Source organism: Corythoichthys intestinalis, chromosome 17, assembly GCF_030265065.1.
Source record: "Corythoichthys intestinalis isolate RoL2023-P3 chromosome 17, ASM3026506v1, whole genome shotgun sequence".
NCBI lineage: Eukaryota > Metazoa > Chordata > Actinopteri > Syngnathiformes > Syngnathidae > Corythoichthys > Corythoichthys intestinalis.
In genome coordinates, this window is record NC_080411.1 from 14456114 (window position 1) to 14474804 (window position 18691).

Here is an 18691-nt window from a genome sequence, read left to right on the forward strand (position 1 = left end):
CTGAACTAACGTAGACACTATTGTAATTGAAGATTTTGGTAGCAACCTGTCGGTTCCTTTCTTTTTTTTAAACAGTGACACCTAATCAAAATGATACAGTGTATCACAAAAGTGAATACACCCCTCGCATTTTTGCAGATATTTAAGTATATCTTTTCATGGGAAAACACTGACAAAATGAGACTTATATAATAGAGTTATTTTCCCCTCAAAATAACTCAAAATATAGCCATTAATATCTAATCCCCTGGCAACAAAAGTGATTACACCCCTTTGAAAAAACGTACATCCCTAAAATTCCAAATTGAGTACTGCTTGTCATTTTCCCTCCAAAATGTCATGTGACTCGTTACAGGAGTGCTGTCAGCATTGCTGCAGAGATTGAAGAGGTGGGGGGGGGGGGGGGGCATTCCTACCACCATGCTTGACTGTAGGCATGACACTCTTATCTTTGTACTCCTCACCTGGTCGCCACCACACATGCTTGAGACCATCAGAACCAAAGAAATGAATATTCGTCTCATTAGACCATAGGACATGGTTCCAGTAATCCATGTGCTTTGTTGAATGTCTTCAGCAAACTGTTTGCGGGCTTTCTTGTGTACCGTCTTCAGAAGAGGCTTCCTCCTGGGGTGACAGCCATGCACACCAATTTGATGTAAAATATGGCATATGGTCTGAGCGCTAACAGGCTGACCCCCCCCCACCTTTTCAATCTCTGCAGCAATGCTGACAGCACTCCTGTAACGAGTCACATGACATTTTGGAGGGAAAATGACAAGCAGTACTCAATTTGGACATTTAGGGATGTATATAGTTCCCATGCGGTGTACTCACTTTTGTTGCCTGGGGTTTAGATATTAATGGCTATATTTTGAGTTATTTTGAGGGGAAAATAAATTATCTCTATTCTATAAGCTGCACACAGACTACTTGTGTCAAAGTGTCATTTTCTCAGTGTTGTCCCATGAAAAGATATACTTAAATATCTGCAGAAATGCGAGGGGTTTACTCACTTTTGTGATACACTGTACATCAGTCCATCACAGATTTTTTTTCAATAAAAAAAAAAAAACAACAGTATTTTATAGAGCAGTCCCAATCTGATCACGTACTCTCTCACTCTCCCTCCTGCTGCTTTTCTTGGTCAGGCAGTGCACTGGTATTGCTTGTTAAAGTTATCGATGATTGACAGGCGTTGAGGTTTGATCTTGGCAGAGAAGCTTGGAAGCCGAAACTTCAAGGCGCCGCATGTGTCAATCATCGTTTAGCTTGTTAAACATTTGCTGTGGCAACTCATTGTGCTTAAGTGAGCGGATTTGAGTGCACTCACTCAATGAAGCATTTAATGAAGACTTTTTTATGTCATTCTTATTTGAAAATAATTCTGTGGGTCAGTAACATGTTTAAAACTTATCATAATTATTAAATTTAAAGTGCTTAAAAACATTTATTAAAATATATATAAAAGTTATTTGTTTTTTTGTTTTGTTTTTTAGTAAAAAAGTGAAAAAACATGTCTTTATATGTATCTCTTTGCAGTTGTTTCCAATGAACAACCAATGTACATTGAACACATTTTAAAAAAAATAATTTTTAAAAAAATGTAAATAAGTTCCGCCTCTACGGACTTTCATTTAACGCGGGGGGTGGGGGGCGCTTTCCCCAATTAACCGTGAAAAAACGAGGGATCACTGTATATCGGTTCTTGGGAGCATATCGATAACCATTTGGGCCACACAGTATCGCAATATACTGTCACACCTGTAGTTAATAGCCACAAAAAAAATTATGTTCACTACTATTGACCTTAAACTCAGACCCACAAAAAAATCTATTGGAGGAGTCGCAAAATACTTTCTATTGGCGGTAATTATTTTTTTACCTAAAACATGAACAGGAAGTGACCTAAAATCAAGAGTGACAGGGAAATGTTCCAAAATCCACAAGAAGTGACCCGAGTTTATTGACAATCGCGAAAGCATTGCCACGGTGTTTTCCAGAAATTGAATTTTCCAGTACTTAATCAAAACTTCCCCTTTTTTGATTGCTTACAGGCTTATGGCTGCTGGACTTGACGGAGCAGTTTTCCCTTCCCGAGACAGCCCCGCCCCACCTGACCCGTCTTCTCGACGCCATCGAGAGGAAAGGTGAGTTTGATTTGAATCTGAGCGCTACGCTTATAGATAGTAGACGCCTCATTTTTTTGTTTTTTTTTTGAAGGTCTGGAGAATCCCACATTGTACAGGACTTTTACTGCAGAAGGCGGTCATGAAGTCAGGCAGTATTTTGAGTTAGGTAAGATTGATCAATAGTTGGTATGATCACAATTAAATTCGATTTACTTAATTGAATATTTTAGAATCGATAATGATGTTGCATTATGAATTGCAAACTACATATTGCTGGACCAAAGTGTTGTTATGGGCAGTCCTTTCAATTTTTGTCTTTTGGAAGAAAATACTTTTTACACACACATTTTAGTCGTTTCAAAATGTGTTTGTCTAGTTTTCGGAAACTCGGACTACTTTTGTCTAGCTGTAGTTGATGATTACTCAATATACATCTGTAAAATTCAAATGTTTTAGTTACAAAATAAATAAAGGTTTCCAACAATTTCGAATGAACAAGCACATATTAAGCCGTCTACAAAGGCAACACCAACTTCATGATGATAATCTACACTCATCAGGAAAACAGTGCATTATTTTCAAATAATTATTCCCACATGGACGCCACGAATTGTAAGTAAAAACAGTTGTCCAAGAGTTTTAAGACGATGCTCGCCAAGCTAAATGCTAATGCTAACACGAATGCTACGCTACAAATTACATTTGGTGTGTGATGATGACTCAGCATAGACCTTTAAAGGCTAAAGCAACATTGCATATTTTCTCTTGCCAAGATTAGAAAACAAATCTTACCATGTGTTTCTAAACAAGCGAGCCTGGAGAGGAAACCAGTCAGGACAGCTCTACAGTGTTGTTAGTAACGGCGTTAGAATATAACGTCGTTTTTTTCAGTAGTGGGTAATCTAATTAATTACTTTTCTCATCTTGGCAACGCCATTACCGTTACTGAGGATGGAAAGGCGTGCGTTAATATGCCTTGCTATATTGGTTTGATTATGCGCTAAAAATCTTAGGGAGACGGACTCACCGAGAAGACAGAGCAGAGTGGGGAGGAGGCAAAAAATTTGTAACGCCGAGCAAACGCGATGCTAGGTGGCTCCAATAATACCTGACTGTAGCCGATAGCCTACAAACTACGCCCACATGATATGGTAGATACGGTAGACATGGTAGATATCACATATATATATATATATATATATATATATAACTAGATGCGAAATTGAAATGACAGACACGGGGGCGTTAGCAACATGTACAGTATAGGAACTAGATGCGTTAGTAAACAGCCGCCATCTTAAAGCAGTAGACTTCGTAGGAAGGCTCTGTTGTAGAGAACATTCCTAGCGAACCTAAGTAATTTTTTATCTAAAATACTCCTAAATTGGCAAAATCTTGACTTGAATCTGTCTTTAAATGATGAAACCGTTTTAAAACTTCCACATGTCAAAAGTAGACAGAAGGGAACTAATGCAGTAATGGGAGCAATTTTAACAATTTTTAACGTTTGATTCAGGGTAAAGGGTAAATTAGGGTAAAGAATTGGGCTAGGGCCAATTGTCCCAAAAACCTTTTACACTTCACATAGTGTGACCTAAGTTTTTTTTTTTTTTTTTTTTTTTAAGGAAAACACCAAGTAACTAATTACTCTTACATTCAGGTAACTGAGTTACTAACGCAATTACTTTTTGGGAGAAGTAATTTCTAACTATAATTAATTACATTTTTTATAATAAGATTAACAACACTGCAGCTCTAATACCGACCTTTTGCAGTCATCTCGTTATGTTTCAGTACCCAAGACAAGTTATCGTCTTGTCTTCGTTATGAAAAAATGGTTCATCGACAAAATATATTTGTTATTGTCATCAACAATGCTGAATCTGGATCATTAATTAACTAATTGGCTGCCGTTGATGTTAATACCAGCCCAATCCATTTTAATGGAAGCCAATTGGTCTGTAAAATGTCAGAAAACAGGTCAACATTTTGATTATCACCACTACAAGGGTTTAAGAATGTGTTTTGGTGAAAGCAGTGTTGTTTTCGTCGACGATGATTATCCCGAAAATGGTCAACGAAAACTTTTTTTCATGACGATGACGAGACAAAAACAAGGTAAAAACATGTTTTGGGAGACTAAAACATAACGAGCCTAATGCCAGTTTTCGTCTGACGAGACGAAAATGCGCCAGAGTGTCCGTCACATGTTCACAATATGTGATATTTTATTTAGCCTGTATCGTCTGGTTGTGTCACTCGTGACGTGCTGCACCCCCGCCCTCTACACTCTCAAGGCTTGCACACACGGCAAGATTTGTTTTCTTGTCTTGGCCAGAGAGAATATGCAATATTGCTTTAGCCTTTAAAGGTCTGTGCTGAGTAATAATCACACACTAAATGTAATTCGTAGCATTCTCATTCGCATTAGCATTAGGCTAAGATTTTAACCTCCTTAACACGTTTCCAACATAATAGTTCTGGACTCGGTAGATCCTCCAAGTTAGGTGACTCAGACTCGCATGCAAAAATATGTGATCAGGACAACCCTTATCTTCAGGTTTTAGGTCTTTTATACGTTTTTTTTGCCAGTATCGACTGTTTTTTAAATACGGCTTATTTTCAGATCCCTCATCCGTGGATCTGGACAAGATGGAGCTTCCCACCCTGTGTGATGGCGTGCGCCGGTACCTTCAGGATCTCCCACAGCCCATCGTCCCGCCCACTGTGTACGCACAGCTGGTGCACACCGTCAAGGGTGAGATTCTGTATCAGTTTCTCCGGGAAGAAGTAGTGACGTTGCGTCCCGCTGTACTGAACACAGAGTTCTCTGAGAGCAAACCGCTCTGGGAAGCTTTGATTTCCAGACATGTTGTAAAACGGTTTTATCTTCGCTCCACTTTGAATAAACACCCTCGCTCTGTTCAGAATCGTTCACTATCAACTGGGTCGTTTAATTTATTATCCGTTTCCCCTTTTGGGAGCATTTTAATTAATGTTCTGGCTACAAGAGTAGCAAAAACTAGCAGATCCCTTTTGGATTTAGGTAAGGAAGAGTCATAATGCGGTGCACAGTTTTGCACATATAGAGGATTTGTGCATTGAAGTGTAATTCTGATGACAGTCTATCTTGTGGTTTTGTTTCTGTGTTACTTCACTGACTGTCACATGTCCCGAAACAGGATATGTGAGGTTAATGGCGACTAAAACAAGCTTCTCGCAAAACCAATTGACTGCTAGCGTACCTTGCACTCACTGTCACCCGTGGATGCGGTTTTGAAAGCTGACTTGCGCTCATTCCTCAAGTTGTATTGCTATTTTCTCAGGACTTGTATTTACTCATTTTTTACCCCCACTCCCTTTTACTTTGCGTAGAAGTGTCCAATCCCGACGAATGCGCCCAGCAGCTACACCGCATCGCCAGCAACCCAGGCCTTCCTCCGCAATACTGGCTGACCCTCCAGTGCGTACTGCGCCATTTGGCCCGCGTGTGCCAGAGTGCCGCGAAGAACCTGTTGAGTGCTCGTACACTGGGCGAGATTTTCAGCCCAGTGTTCTTCAGACAGCAGAGCACAAGGTTGGAGGAACTTTTGGACACCACATAACAGCAGTGTTGTCACAGATTACTTAAAAAAGTATTTTATTTACTTTACTGATTACTTTGTTATCAAAGTAACTAAGTTACTTTAATTTATTGGTTACTTTTTACCAAATTTTCTCCCTTTGCTGCTTCAACATAAGAATGACAACAGAAAAATGTCAACGCATGTAATTGACTTTCCGATAATTTACAGTGGAAGATCAGAATTTTTCACATAAGGCTTAATCTTCGAGTTGGCGGGGGTTTAACCACCATTGACTCGTGCTAGCTTAACCACTCTGGAGCCCTGAAACTAACAAATAACTGACAAACTGCATGGAATTTGTTGAAATCAATCACTAATCGGCTCATGATTAAATCACAGAATTAAAATTGTCCGAATTTTAGTCACCCAACATGTAATACTGTTATGATTTTTTTTTTGCTGTCATTTTGTGTTTATTTCAAAATAAAACGATTACAAATACAGGATTTCCAGTTTGAAAACAATGAACATTATATTTTATTTAATCCAGTATTCTGTGCATCAAGGATACTTGAAATGCAGGCTAAATTAGAACAACAGTAGTCACTGACGTCAATTTATTATTTTTGAATTTTTTTTTTAGTTGTGAGCCCAGCCTTGATGCCCACGTCAGGATTATCGAGGTTCTGCTGGCCAGCGAATGGACTGAAAGTCAGACAGCTCCAGGTGCGTTTTCCACTTTTTCTGCTTGTCATGTAAGGCTGAACTTGAAAACATGGCCATGCTAATGATTTTGAGTTGAACTGGGCATATGCTGTAAAAGGGAGCTTTACAGATGCCACATTTTCTTGCCAAAAAACATCTGGATTGGACAAAAGTCTCTACTTAGCAAAAATATGTTGCACTTCCAGTGGTTCAAAAAACCCTTTTACACCATGAACTGATTTTAAGATGACATATTTTGACAAGCCTCTTTAAAGGCAAAGTTTTATCTTGAAATAACTACATTACTAAGAAAAAGCAGTCATTGACTGCCATCGGCGGTGATGGACGTCCAATCATGTGGCTTTTTCATCCTTCTACTGTGAATTTGGGTTAATCGCAAGTAGATGTCCAATTGGGGCTTTTTTAGGCCATTTTTAAGTGATTTTGGGTCACTTCATATTGATTTTGGGGCATTTATGGCTGGTTTCCTGTTGATTTGGGGGTATTTACAAGTCACTTCCTGTTGATTTAGGGTTACTCAACAGGAAGTGAACCAGGAATGTCCCAATAGTAATAGGAAGTGACACAAAATCAACAAAAAGTGACCTGTAAATGCCCCCAAACCCGGGAAGATTGACTAAATGCTCTGTGGTATTGTGGTGAAATCAGGAAAAAAAAAAAAAAAACTGCACAAAAAACACCAACTAAACCCGTAGGAAAAAAACCCACAAAAAATCATATATTATTATTATTTTAAAAAATGCAAAAGATGGGCTGGAAAAAACTGAAAACTGACAAAAAAAAACAAAACAACCAAAAAAAAAAATACCCCCCCCCCCAAAAAAAAAGGCAAAACTGCACAAAAAACACCAACTAAACCCGTAGAAAAAACCACAAAAAATCATATATTATTATTATATAAAAAAATGCAAAAGATGGGGAAAACAACTGAAAACTGACAAAAAAAAAACAACCAAAAAAAAACTCACTCAAAAAATGGCAAAACAGCAAAAATCAGCAAGAAACAGGACCTCCAAGAACGCATTTATGGGTCATTTTCTGTTGATTTTTCTGTAGTTAAAAAAAGGCAGAACTGCACAAAAACATGACAAACTCTTGGGAAAAAAACACACCCAAAATCTATTTAAAAAAAAAAAAAGAAAAGAAAAAAATATATATATTTTTTTTATAAGTATATAATATATATATATTGTTTGGGTTTTTTTACATGAAAAACGGCATCAAAAAGTCAAAAACAGCAAATGAACCAAAAACAACCACAAAAAAAAAACTCACTCAAAAATTGGCAATGCTGCGAATAACTGCAAAAAAACAACCCACAAGACGCAGGAATGGCAAGAATGAATTGGATATCTATCGCTGTCATTGTCATGCAATGCGCTTATATCAAAACCATCTCATTCATTGCCAACAGCCATATTTATTAAATAAGAAAGGGAAAGTTCAGATTTTTTTACATTAAGCTAAATTTTCGAGTTAATTGGTCAGTGGAGTGTGTTTCAACAGATTCCTAGCAGTTTGTTAGTTATCTGTTAGTTGCAGAGCTCTGGTGTCGCTAAGCTAGCACGAGCTTGCTAGCATGCCAATAAAAAAAGCGATGGTAACAGATATATAACTGTTCAAACGAAACCATGTCGTGGTCAAAGAGTAAACAGTGCGTCAGGGTGATTGATTTAGGGGATAGGGAGTTCCTTTAGTTCCCACTAAAAGAAAAGACTATTTGATGTCACTCCGCCCTGCTTACCTAGACATCCTGTTCCCTGCAGAGCTGCTGGATTACAAATGTTGCTATTCGTACTACAATAATTGACATGCAATGCTAATTTTTAATTTACTAGCCAACACTATTGATTGCAGGGATCATCTGTGATTCTCATGTGTACATGTTTTTTTGTTGGCATGCTAAAAAGCACCATTGACTCGCGCTAGCCTAGCCACTCCGGAGTCCTGCAACTAACAAACTTCACGGAATTTGTTGAAACAACTACACCGACTAATTAAACCTCCGCTAACTCGAAAATTAAGCCTAATGTCAAAAATTCTGAACTTCCACTTTAAATTAGATAAAAGTAGACACACGAAACGCAACGGCAGTTACAGTATCTCAGGTGCTCCATGAGCCTTTGACACACACGCACGCGCACATAATTGTACATATTTAAGTGAAAGGCCTATGTGTGTGCATGTCTCCTCCCGGCGAGGCCTGCTCTATTTTAGGCGAGCGACAAAAGGTCCACTTAGATTTGGTTGGCCGGAAAGCGGAGCTGCCACAGAGCACCTCTTGTTCAGCCCTCGCCGCCTCCTGCTGCACCCGTCCCCACCCCCCTCAAAGTGTCCAGCTCAGCAAATATTTGAAAGTTTGCAAGTTAATCATAAGCTGCCTCCTCTTCTCCAAACATAGAGAGGGCGGGGAAAGAAAGACCAAGAGAGAGAGAGAGAGCACAGCTCGGCTCACACGCAGCGCAACAACTGAGGCTAATCATTAGCGTGGAAACGTAAGGTACGCTGCAACGGATTAGCTGGATTCTACCAGGGCGGCAGCACATGAAAATTGACATTATGGTACTGGAGCTCAGGAACTGAATTGGATTTAATGCGATTTTTTTGGTCATTGGAAAGGCAAGACACCAAGGAATTAGAGAAACATGCACAACTTGCAACGTAAGTCGTCTTTATTTTTGTTGGGAAATTTTTGGAGAGCGTACAATAGCTTAGGCCGGCAAGTGCGTCTTTTGGAAAAATCCCTCGCTCAGATGAATGTTCAGTTAGAGTGATCGATGACAGGCCCTTCTGATCATAATTTACGATACATCAAAAAGGTAATCCAGGTAGTACCCAGGTTACGAACGAGTTCCGTTCCTACGCTGGCGACGTAACCCAAATTTCCGTGTAAGTCAGAATTAACCCTTTGAAAATTCAAATAATTGTCCAAAAAGTCCAAAAGTGTTGTATTTTGTTTAATGGTGGAGGATACACTGCCCTCTGGTGGCAGTATTGGGTCTGGCTGGACTTTAGTTCAATAATGCTTCTACACAGGAGCACTCAGACGTCTCGCATGGATAAACAATAGCGGCGCTCTGATTTGGCCCACATAAGGCTGTAAGTTGCTTCAGCTAATATATGTTTGTGTATGCATTTGTAATTCCTATAATTTTTGGACTAAGCTGTGACTTTTTTTCTTCATTTTGAATCCTGCGGCTTGTAATCCAATTCGGTTTATTTGTTAATTTATTTGGGTTAATAGGCAACAAATGCCTCCGACCATGCATTGCAGCGCTACATATGTAAATAACAGTCATAATTCATGTTCTGTGCTAAGTATTTATTCAGTTACTGTTCCAGTTGTTTCATTAATTGCTTGTTATGGTATTTGGTAAAATTTTATTTGACATTGGTGTCGTAAGACTTTCATAAGACGGTCATATTTATGACATGACACTATCATGGGCATTACTGAATGCATATGATGGATGTCATTAAGTGTAATCCGGCAAATTATGTTACTAACTCCATTTATGTCCAGTTTGGATCTTTTACATCCATTCAAAAGTGAGATAATTTGTCGGATAGGATTGTCTAATGACAGTCTTATGGCGCCACTGTCAAATAAAGTGTTACCAAATTCCATAATTAACAATTAATGAAACAACTGGAACAGCATCTGAATAAATACTTAGCACAAAACATGAATTATGACTGTTATTTACGTATGTAGTGCTGCAATGCATGCTAGGAGGCATGTGTTGCCTATTAACCCAAATAAATAAACAATTAAGCCACATCCAGATTGGATTGTCTAATGGCAGTCTTATGGCGCCACTGCTAAATAAAGTGTAACCAAATACCATAATTACCAATTAATGAAACAACTGGAACAGTAACTGAATAAATAATTAGCACAGGACATGAAATTTGATTTTTACATCTGTAGCGCTGCAATGCATGCTAGGAGGCATGTTGGACAACAACAATGTTGAAGGCAGGTGCCAGAAGAGGTTGACTGTCTTCCCCAAGGGAGCAGTGATGGCCAAATGAAGCCTCTTGAGGAAATAAAGCTTTGCAGCCAATTGGTTCAACGCTTCATGGTGGTTTTTGGTCTGATGACTGTCGTATGATGCCGCTGTCAAATAAAGCGTTACCGGTTAATATCTTTTGGTGTAAATATCTCATAATACAGTGAGGACAGCTGAGGCCTATTGTCCATTGGGGCTTATCTATGAACAAATGCCGTTTTCATGTGACATTTGGTGGATGGTAGTATCGGGTAGAGAAAATGGATTGAGGGATAAGAGAACATAAGTTCATTGCGGAATAAGAGAGCCAATACCAGGGGCGCTGGATGTCACTCACAGCAGGGGGTGCTAAGGAGTTCTTTTAGTTTTTCCCATCCCAAAACAGCCATTTTGGTCCACATTTGTCATGCTCGCGCGTTTTCTCCATACAAGGCGTGCCCAATGGCAATTTCGCTGTTTTTGTAAGGGAAAAAATTGCTAATTCGTTTTTGTGCCATGTTAACGCCTCCTCTGTCAACAGTTTACTTTTCCGTTCCAATAGCGCCTTATTCAACGTGACCCGGTAACAAGCAAGGTGTCAAATGGTGGTATTAACAAAAAAAAAAAACTCTTGCAATACTTATATGTAATCCTCAAAGTTAAATATGCTATTGTTTCAATGTTTTATTAATTTATTTTCAACAACAAAAAAAGAACGTACCGAAACACGTTTTTTCCCCCTCTTCAACACCAGGGGGTGCCGCAGAACCCTCTGCAACCCACTAAGTGCCGGCCAACAAACGCCTTCAAAGAGAATGTAGAAGCCTTATGCCTTTGTACAAGGGCTGGTCACAGCGTAGCACAGCCGTTATGCTTATTGACCATTAGATGTCTCCAAACCCAGATGCTTGGGATTTGTTATATGAGTAGACCATTTCCTTTCATGGTGCACAAATTAAATAAACAATAAATGATCGAAAAATAATGAATTATAAACTCATTACATACCTCATTCACTGTGCAGAAGCTGTGTGCCTTTGTTGTTATTTTGAGCTAGAACCACTGTTTGAGTCATATGTGATATGGCAGTGGCTTATTGGCACTTGCACTTGATCCAAAAAAATGATGTTTACATTATTTTGATTTCAACAATAGATATAGTGGTGCAATATAGGCACTTTTTTCATAACTACAATTGAAGTCGTTCTTATTTTTCACAGAGTGTTTATTGGAAAACCTTGAAGTTGTACATTTATCATTATCAAATTATTTAGTGGGGCATCACAATACAATAAGCCATAATATGTAAAGTCCACGACCGTATATATCGGTATCGGTTTGATATCAGTATCGGATTTTGGGAGTTGGTTAGTTGGGAATTAAAAAGTCATTATCGGACAACTCTACTTACACTTTGTGTGTGTGTGAAACGATCTGCAGTTGGGCATGGGCATTAAATTTGTTTGAAGTGGTGATATGGCAGTGCTTTATTGGCATTTTGCACTTGCACTTGAGCCAAAAAACTGATGTTTGCACTACCATATTGGCCCGAATATAAGATGGTGTTTTTTGCATCGTAATAAGACTGAAAAAGTGGGGGTCGTCTCATATTCGCGGTCTAGACATAATACCCATTCACGACGCTAGATTGCGCCAGATATCATTGAAGTGATGTTCTGTCATGACAGATCTCACCTAGTCTCAAGTTTAACCATTTTGCATTGTTTTATTGCAGTTTTTCCTTATTCAGATTTGTTTCAAGACTACAGTTATAGTCAGACTTCACTTTGATGGTTAATGCAGTTATTGCAATTTTGTTGTTTTATCACAATGGATTGATTTATTTACATTTGAAAAACCAGAAGCCACTCATTTATGAATGTGATTGCACTTTAGTTTACATATTATTTACATATTAATAATTAATTTGCATATCTCTCAAATATATTGTTATAATCATTTTTTTCAGATGTAATAATTTTCTGTATAAAAATTAATTTGGTGTTCAAAAAGTCTTTTTTCAAACTTGAGTCTTGAAAAAGAGGGGGTCGTCTTATAATCAGGGCCAATACAGTATTTTGATTTCAACAATAAATATAGTGGTGCAATATAGACACTGTTTCCGTAACTTTAGTTGAAGTTGTTGGCTTATTTTTCACAGAATATTTATTTGGAAAATCTTGAAGTTGTTACATTTATCATTATTAAAGCATCCAGTGGGGTATCACAGTACAATTAGCAACAACACGCTAAGTGCATATATAACAGTATCGGTTTGATATCGGTATCAGATTTTTGGAGTTGGACAATATCAGAATATCGGTTAAAAAGTTATTATCGGACAACCCTAGTTACCATTTTAACGCTCCTGTCTGCCTCACCCGGGCAACCGTTTTCAGGCGCTAATTTAAGCACGACCCGACGACATTCCTCTTCGGCCATTCCACCTTTCCAAGAAGCGGCGTCTATTTTAGCAGCGCTCAGGAAATAGAGGCGGTTATCCGTGTCACGCCGCGGGATTACCGGCGTATTTCGGAGCCCTGCGCGGGCGGGGGGGAGAGGGATTTGAGCGTGTGGTGTGGACGTGCTTTGCTGCAGCACGGTTAGCTTTGCTTTGTGTGTAGCGCAGAGCAGAGGGGAGGGGTTGAGTGAGCTGCAGGGACAAGAGAGAGAGAGCGAGGAAGAGCGTGAGGCAGGCTGAGGACGAGGGATGTCAGACGCACGCGAGGTCGCTTCACCGCACAACGCCCGGAACATTTTAGGAGTCATTTAATGATCCTCTTCGGTGCTTTTTGGTCAGCAATCAAAGCGAGGGAAAACACAGGGAGGGGCTTTTTGGGATTACTTCATCGCCGCCGGGAAATGAAAGATGCCAGAGCGCCCGGTGACACAGCTCCTGCCTGATTGGCTACGGTGAGTGATGTAACGCGTTACCGAGCAGGATCCCTTTAATGGATTCCCTTTTTTTTTTCAACTCCTTCCGAGGGGAATTTACATGGTCACGTATGTGACAAGACTCAACTTTCAAGGGGATGTGCGGGGGATCTGCCACATGGATTTGACAGCTCAAAAAAATGTCTCGAGTTGTGTGTGGCTGACTGACGGCCAGGTCTATTGAGTTGTACCCGAACTGGAAACTACGCTCGAAAGTAGGGGTGTGACAAAATATCGAAATGGTGCTATATCGATGACACTTTATATCCCAAAAGGTTATCTATCGATGTGCCCTCGCCAAGAATCAACTTACGTTTTAAAAAAAGGTGTCAGTGTTTACAAAAATAGGAACCAACAAGTTGCTACCAAAATCTTCCACTAGAATAGCGACTCTGTTAACTCAATAGTTGCCATTGAGGGCGCTAGACGCCCAATCCATTTAGACTGGGAGGGACGAATCGAGACCAGTGCATTCGCAGCCAGTCGTTCCAATTTTCGGAGCATTTACAGGTCACTTCCTGTTGAGTTCAAATCACTGCCTATTCATTTGGAGGAGATTACTGGGTCACTTCTTGTCAATTTTGGGTTACAGAACAGGAAGTGATTCAGAAACGCTCAAAAATGAACAGCAAATGACCTGAAATCCTCAATCTTGTTATTTAAGGACGACAGAAATTTTATATGAATTTCATGATAATGAGAAACATGAAGTGGATGCACACGATTTACTTTCGCGGGCCACACAAAATGTCAAAATGACAACAGAAGACATAAAATCCATTTGATATGGGATGGTTAGCATTCAATGATCATGTTTCAGTGCCAATGATGACGATCTATCACCGTTAATAGCAGCCAATGAGTTAATTTATGAACTAACATTAAAGCTGTCAGGACAGTGAGTAGGTTGTTGATGTGTTTCTTTAGCTTAGTTTGAGACTGGAGTGTTTTAAGTGGTAAAAATGCTAAAGTTAATTAGAACTAATTAATTAGAACCACTCATCATAATTTTTTGATTAGCATATCAGTCCAAAGCATCCATGTAAATATGCCGGAGTTAACATAGCATCTAAGTGATTTAAGTGGTAAAAGGCTAAAGTTATTGTGCGGTCAATGACAACTAGCTAATTTTAGAGCCACTCTGGTTCATTTATCACCGTCAGTGGTAGCTAATTTTATTTGTTTGTTTGATTAGCATGTCAGCCTAAAGCATCCGTGTATATATGCCAGAGTTGGCATAGCTGCTAACTGGTTTAAGAGGTAAAAAGCTGAAGTTATTGTGCGGTCAATTGTAACTAGCTAATTTTAGAGCCACTCTGGTTCGTCTATCACTGTTAGTGGTAGCTAATTTTGTTTATTTGTTTCTAAAATTAGCATGTCAGCCCAGTGCATCTGTGTACATATGCCAAAGTTAGCATAGCTGCTAAGCGTTTTAAGTGGTAAAATACTAAAGTTATTGCGCGGTCAATGAAAGCTAGCTGGTTTTAGAGCTACTCTGGTGCTGTCAACATCAATGGTAGCTAATTTTATTTATTTGTTTATCAGACCAATTCATCTGTGTCCAAATGCAGGAGTTAGTATAGCTGCTAAGTGTTTTAAGTGGCAAAACGCTAGTTATTGTGCGGTCACTGAAAACCAGCTAATTTTAGAGGTACTGTGCTTCGTCTATCACCGTCAATGGTAGCTAATTTTATTTATTTGTTTATTTGATTAGCATGTTAGCCCAAAGCATCAATGTAAATATGCCGGAGATAGCATATCTGCTAAGTGTTTGAAGTGGTAAAATGCTAAAGTTCTTTTACGGTCAATGAAAACTAGCTAATTTTAGAGCTACTCTGCTTTGTCAATGGTAGCTAATGACTTAATAGGCACTTTTAAGGTAAAGCAAGGACACCGTGCAAAGTACAAGAAAGCTTGTGGTCAAGTAGCTTTGTACAGAATTGCAACTATCCACTATATCGTGCGCGGGGGCAGATCTAGAAAAATATTTTGGTGAGAGGTGAGAGGGTGGCAGGAACGTTTTGAGGGTGGAAATTTTTTTCTTGATGGTTATCTTTGGTCAAAGATAAGACATTCTGCAACAATTCAATTCAAAGGCCTTCGATTGATGGATATCAAACAAAGACATTTAACACAATCAGTTCCAATTTAGCAAAAGCAATAAAAAATACAAATCAGTTTTGAGGTTTGTGACAATTTTGTTGATTAAATTTATATTTTTTTGTTTTACAAAACGGCATACCCAAAACATAGTCATTTTGCATTTTAATTGAATTACGTTCAATTGTGCTTAATAAATCGATATATTAATCCATACAGATTTGTTGTTACACTCCTAGTGTCAACATATGGCAAATGTTATATATACATTTTTATATTATTCTTGTTATAAGGATCCTCACAGACTTCACTACTTAATTGATGGCAGTAAATGTCAAATTTAAGTTTTCATTGGTGCAAACTGGGGTGGCAAGCCTATCTTTTAAGGTGGCAGTTGTCCCTCCATCCTACCCTGTTGGATTTGCCAATGTTGGGATATGTGCTTAAAATTAGGTGGCTATGTAAAGGATGTGAAATAAAATTTTTTGCAGTCCAATATAGTATCATATAATATATATAATATAATAATATATAATATATCTGTGGTAGAAAATACGCATTTATCGGTTTGTTCTGTGTACAAGTACTGCGGTGACTGTACAAATTCATTCAGTCGCATCAGTCCTGGGTTTGATAGGTTGTAGAAAATGCAAAGAATAGGTTTTAATGGTAGTATGTTATAAGTGCAGAAGCAGGAAGCCCCCCCTCTTCCCTTGCTCACCGCCAAGGCGAGTTAAAAATAGAGCGGTACCTTTAGTGCCGCCCGTGAAACTGTCAGCGCGGAGGGGCACGGTCACAGATTTAAGATTATTTCCGCTGTTCGCAATGTTCCGACGGGTCGCACGCCATCTCACCAGCTGTTGCCTGCAATCCGCACGCACACCACCACTCCAAAAATGAGGCTGGGCTAACGTAACGTTCTGCTGGTTATGTGGATTCATTGGCAGCTTTTCTCAATGGAATTCCGTTTCCTTGAATCGACATGTTTGGAGCGTCTCGACGTTGGAGAGGGGAGAGGGCGGGCCCTTAGGATCAATGGAAGAGGGGGATCAATGGCATTTGAGTGAATGTATGACTCATTTCTAGTGCTCATTAAAACAGCTTCTTTGAGTGCATGTTGCATGTTTGGCTGCCACAAACAATTATTTGGATAGTTGAATAATCACTATTTTTGCAAATCGTTGTGTTGTCATATTACTCTCATTGATCTCAAAGCTTTAAACCTCGTTCTTCTTTGTATAATGAGAATAAAGGCTTTCTATTCTGTTCATTGTTTTCCAGCGTAAAAACGGAGAATTGCAAATATCTCGTTTTGATTGGTTATAACTATAATCAGTAGCTTCCATAAATTACTACAGAAATCTAAATATTTTCAGGTTTTTTCCTTTTTTTGATTTAAAAAAGAAATCACATTAAAAAAGAATATTTTACAATATTTTTTTCAATTTTTATTTACCATATTGGCCCAAATATAAGACGGCCCTGATTATCAGACAACCCCCTTTTTCAAGACTCAAGTTTGAAAAAAGACTTTTTGAGCACCAAATTAATTTTTATACAGAAAATAATTACAGTACATCTGAAACATGATTATAACAATATATTTGAGAGAAAAAGCATGTTATTTTGCCTCATTCAAATCTTAATAGCTGAACATTTAATTATGTAAACGAAAATGCAATCACATTTGTAAATGAATGGCTTCTGGTTTTTGAAATGTAAATAAACCAATCTATTGTGATAAAACAACAAAATTGCAGTTACTGCATTAACCATCAAAGTGAAATCTAACTGTAACTGTAGTCTTGAAACAAATCTGAATAAGGATAAACATTGCAATAAAATAATACAAACTGGTTAAACTTGAGAGTACCTGAGATCTGTCATGAAAGAACAACGCTTCAATGATATCTGGCGCCATCTAGCGTCGTGAATGGGTATAATGTCTAGACCGCGAATATGAGACGCCCCCCACTTTTTCAGTCTTATTTCAATGCAAAAAACACCGTCTTATATTCGGGCCAATACGGTAATAAAGATTACCGTATTTTCTTCACTATAAGGTGCATTGGTGTACTAGGCGCACCTTCAATGTATGACCTATTTTACAACAGTTTTCAGATATAGGGTACACTACGTTATAAGGCGCAGTAGTAGTAGTTGTAGACGTTGGAGTTGAATTATGCATCCACTAGATGAGGCTGTGCTACAGGGAATGTCATGCCATGATTAACCAACATTGATCCATATATAAGGCGCATCAGATTCAAGGGCGTAGGCTTGGTCTCAACATTGGTAGGGACGATATAACAGCATTACCAGCATGTACACTTTTTGCTCGGGATGGGAAATTAATAAGACGAAACAGATTGGGTGAACGGGTGTCAGAGCTACATTTCTCAAGAATATCAACCTAATTAATTGATATGCTGAATCAGGGGTGCTCATTACGTCGATTACAATCAACCAGTCGATCGGTACGCTAGTGTGGGTCGCTTGCGGCATCCAAAAATATACATATATATTTTTTATGTATATAGTAAATTACGATTATGTTGTGTGTATGTTGTGTTGTTTGAGCAACATATGAGGTTATGCTGCACCCGTCTTTCTCTCTAAGCAGTTTCTTGCTCACGTTTTTCTGGTTCTGTAGTTTCCAGCAGAGTTTACATTTCTCACAGTTTAATTAACGTCAACAGTAGGAAATACAAACAGAAGGACACTTCTCTCTAAGCAGCATTGACGGTGATAGACGTCCATTCCATTTTGTCGTCACAGTTCAGATGCATTGAAAGTCTGTCGCCTTCAATGGCAGCAAATAAGTTGATAAAAAAAATTAACTACTACATCCAATCAATTTTGACTGGAAGGGGCGAAAGAACAAACGTCAAAATGGATTGGACATCTAGCCTCAACATGCCACTGAAAAATTAGCATTCACAGCCAAAAATGACACAAAACAAAATTTTTCTTTCAGCTCTACCTCCGAAGCCGCCCAAACCCGCCCCCGTCACTAACAACGTTCAGAACAACAGCATGGCGCTGCAGGACGCCGAATGGTACTGGGGAGACATCTCCCGCGAGGAGGTCAACGAGAAGTTGCGGGACACGGCGGACGGTACTTTTCTGGTGCGCGACGCCTCCACCAAGATGCACGGCGACTATACGCTAACACTGAGGTAATCCCCGACTCCTTTCGCCGCGGTTCGATGCGATTTAACTCGGAATTTGTCGTAAACAG

The 18691-nt window shown here is 38.9% G+C and overlaps 1 protein-coding gene across 3 annotated transcripts in view; it reads left to right on the forward strand.

Moving 5' to 3' along the window:
• The window catches only part of LOC130905239 (phosphatidylinositol 3-kinase regulatory subunit alpha), a 59260-nt gene that overhangs the window by 26535 nt on the left and 14034 nt on the right, over positions 1 to 18691 (forward strand). Inside the window, exons 3-8 of one of the 3 annotated variants that reach the window (XM_057818418.1) lie at positions 2058 to 2150; positions 2224 to 2298; positions 4759 to 4890; positions 5508 to 5709; positions 6342 to 6424; positions 18428 to 18629. In XM_057818418.1, the coding sequence (XP_057674401.1) occupies positions 2058 to 2150; positions 2224 to 2298; positions 4759 to 4890; positions 5508 to 5709; positions 6342 to 6424; positions 18428 to 18629 (787 nt within the window). Of the gene's footprint in view, positions 1 to 2057; positions 2151 to 2223; positions 2299 to 4758; positions 4891 to 5507; positions 5710 to 6341; positions 6425 to 6504; positions 9086 to 10054; positions 13330 to 18427; positions 18630 to 18691 lie in introns of those variants that run through there. The other 2 variants (XM_057818419.1, XM_057818420.1) reach the window with 2 other exon arrangements.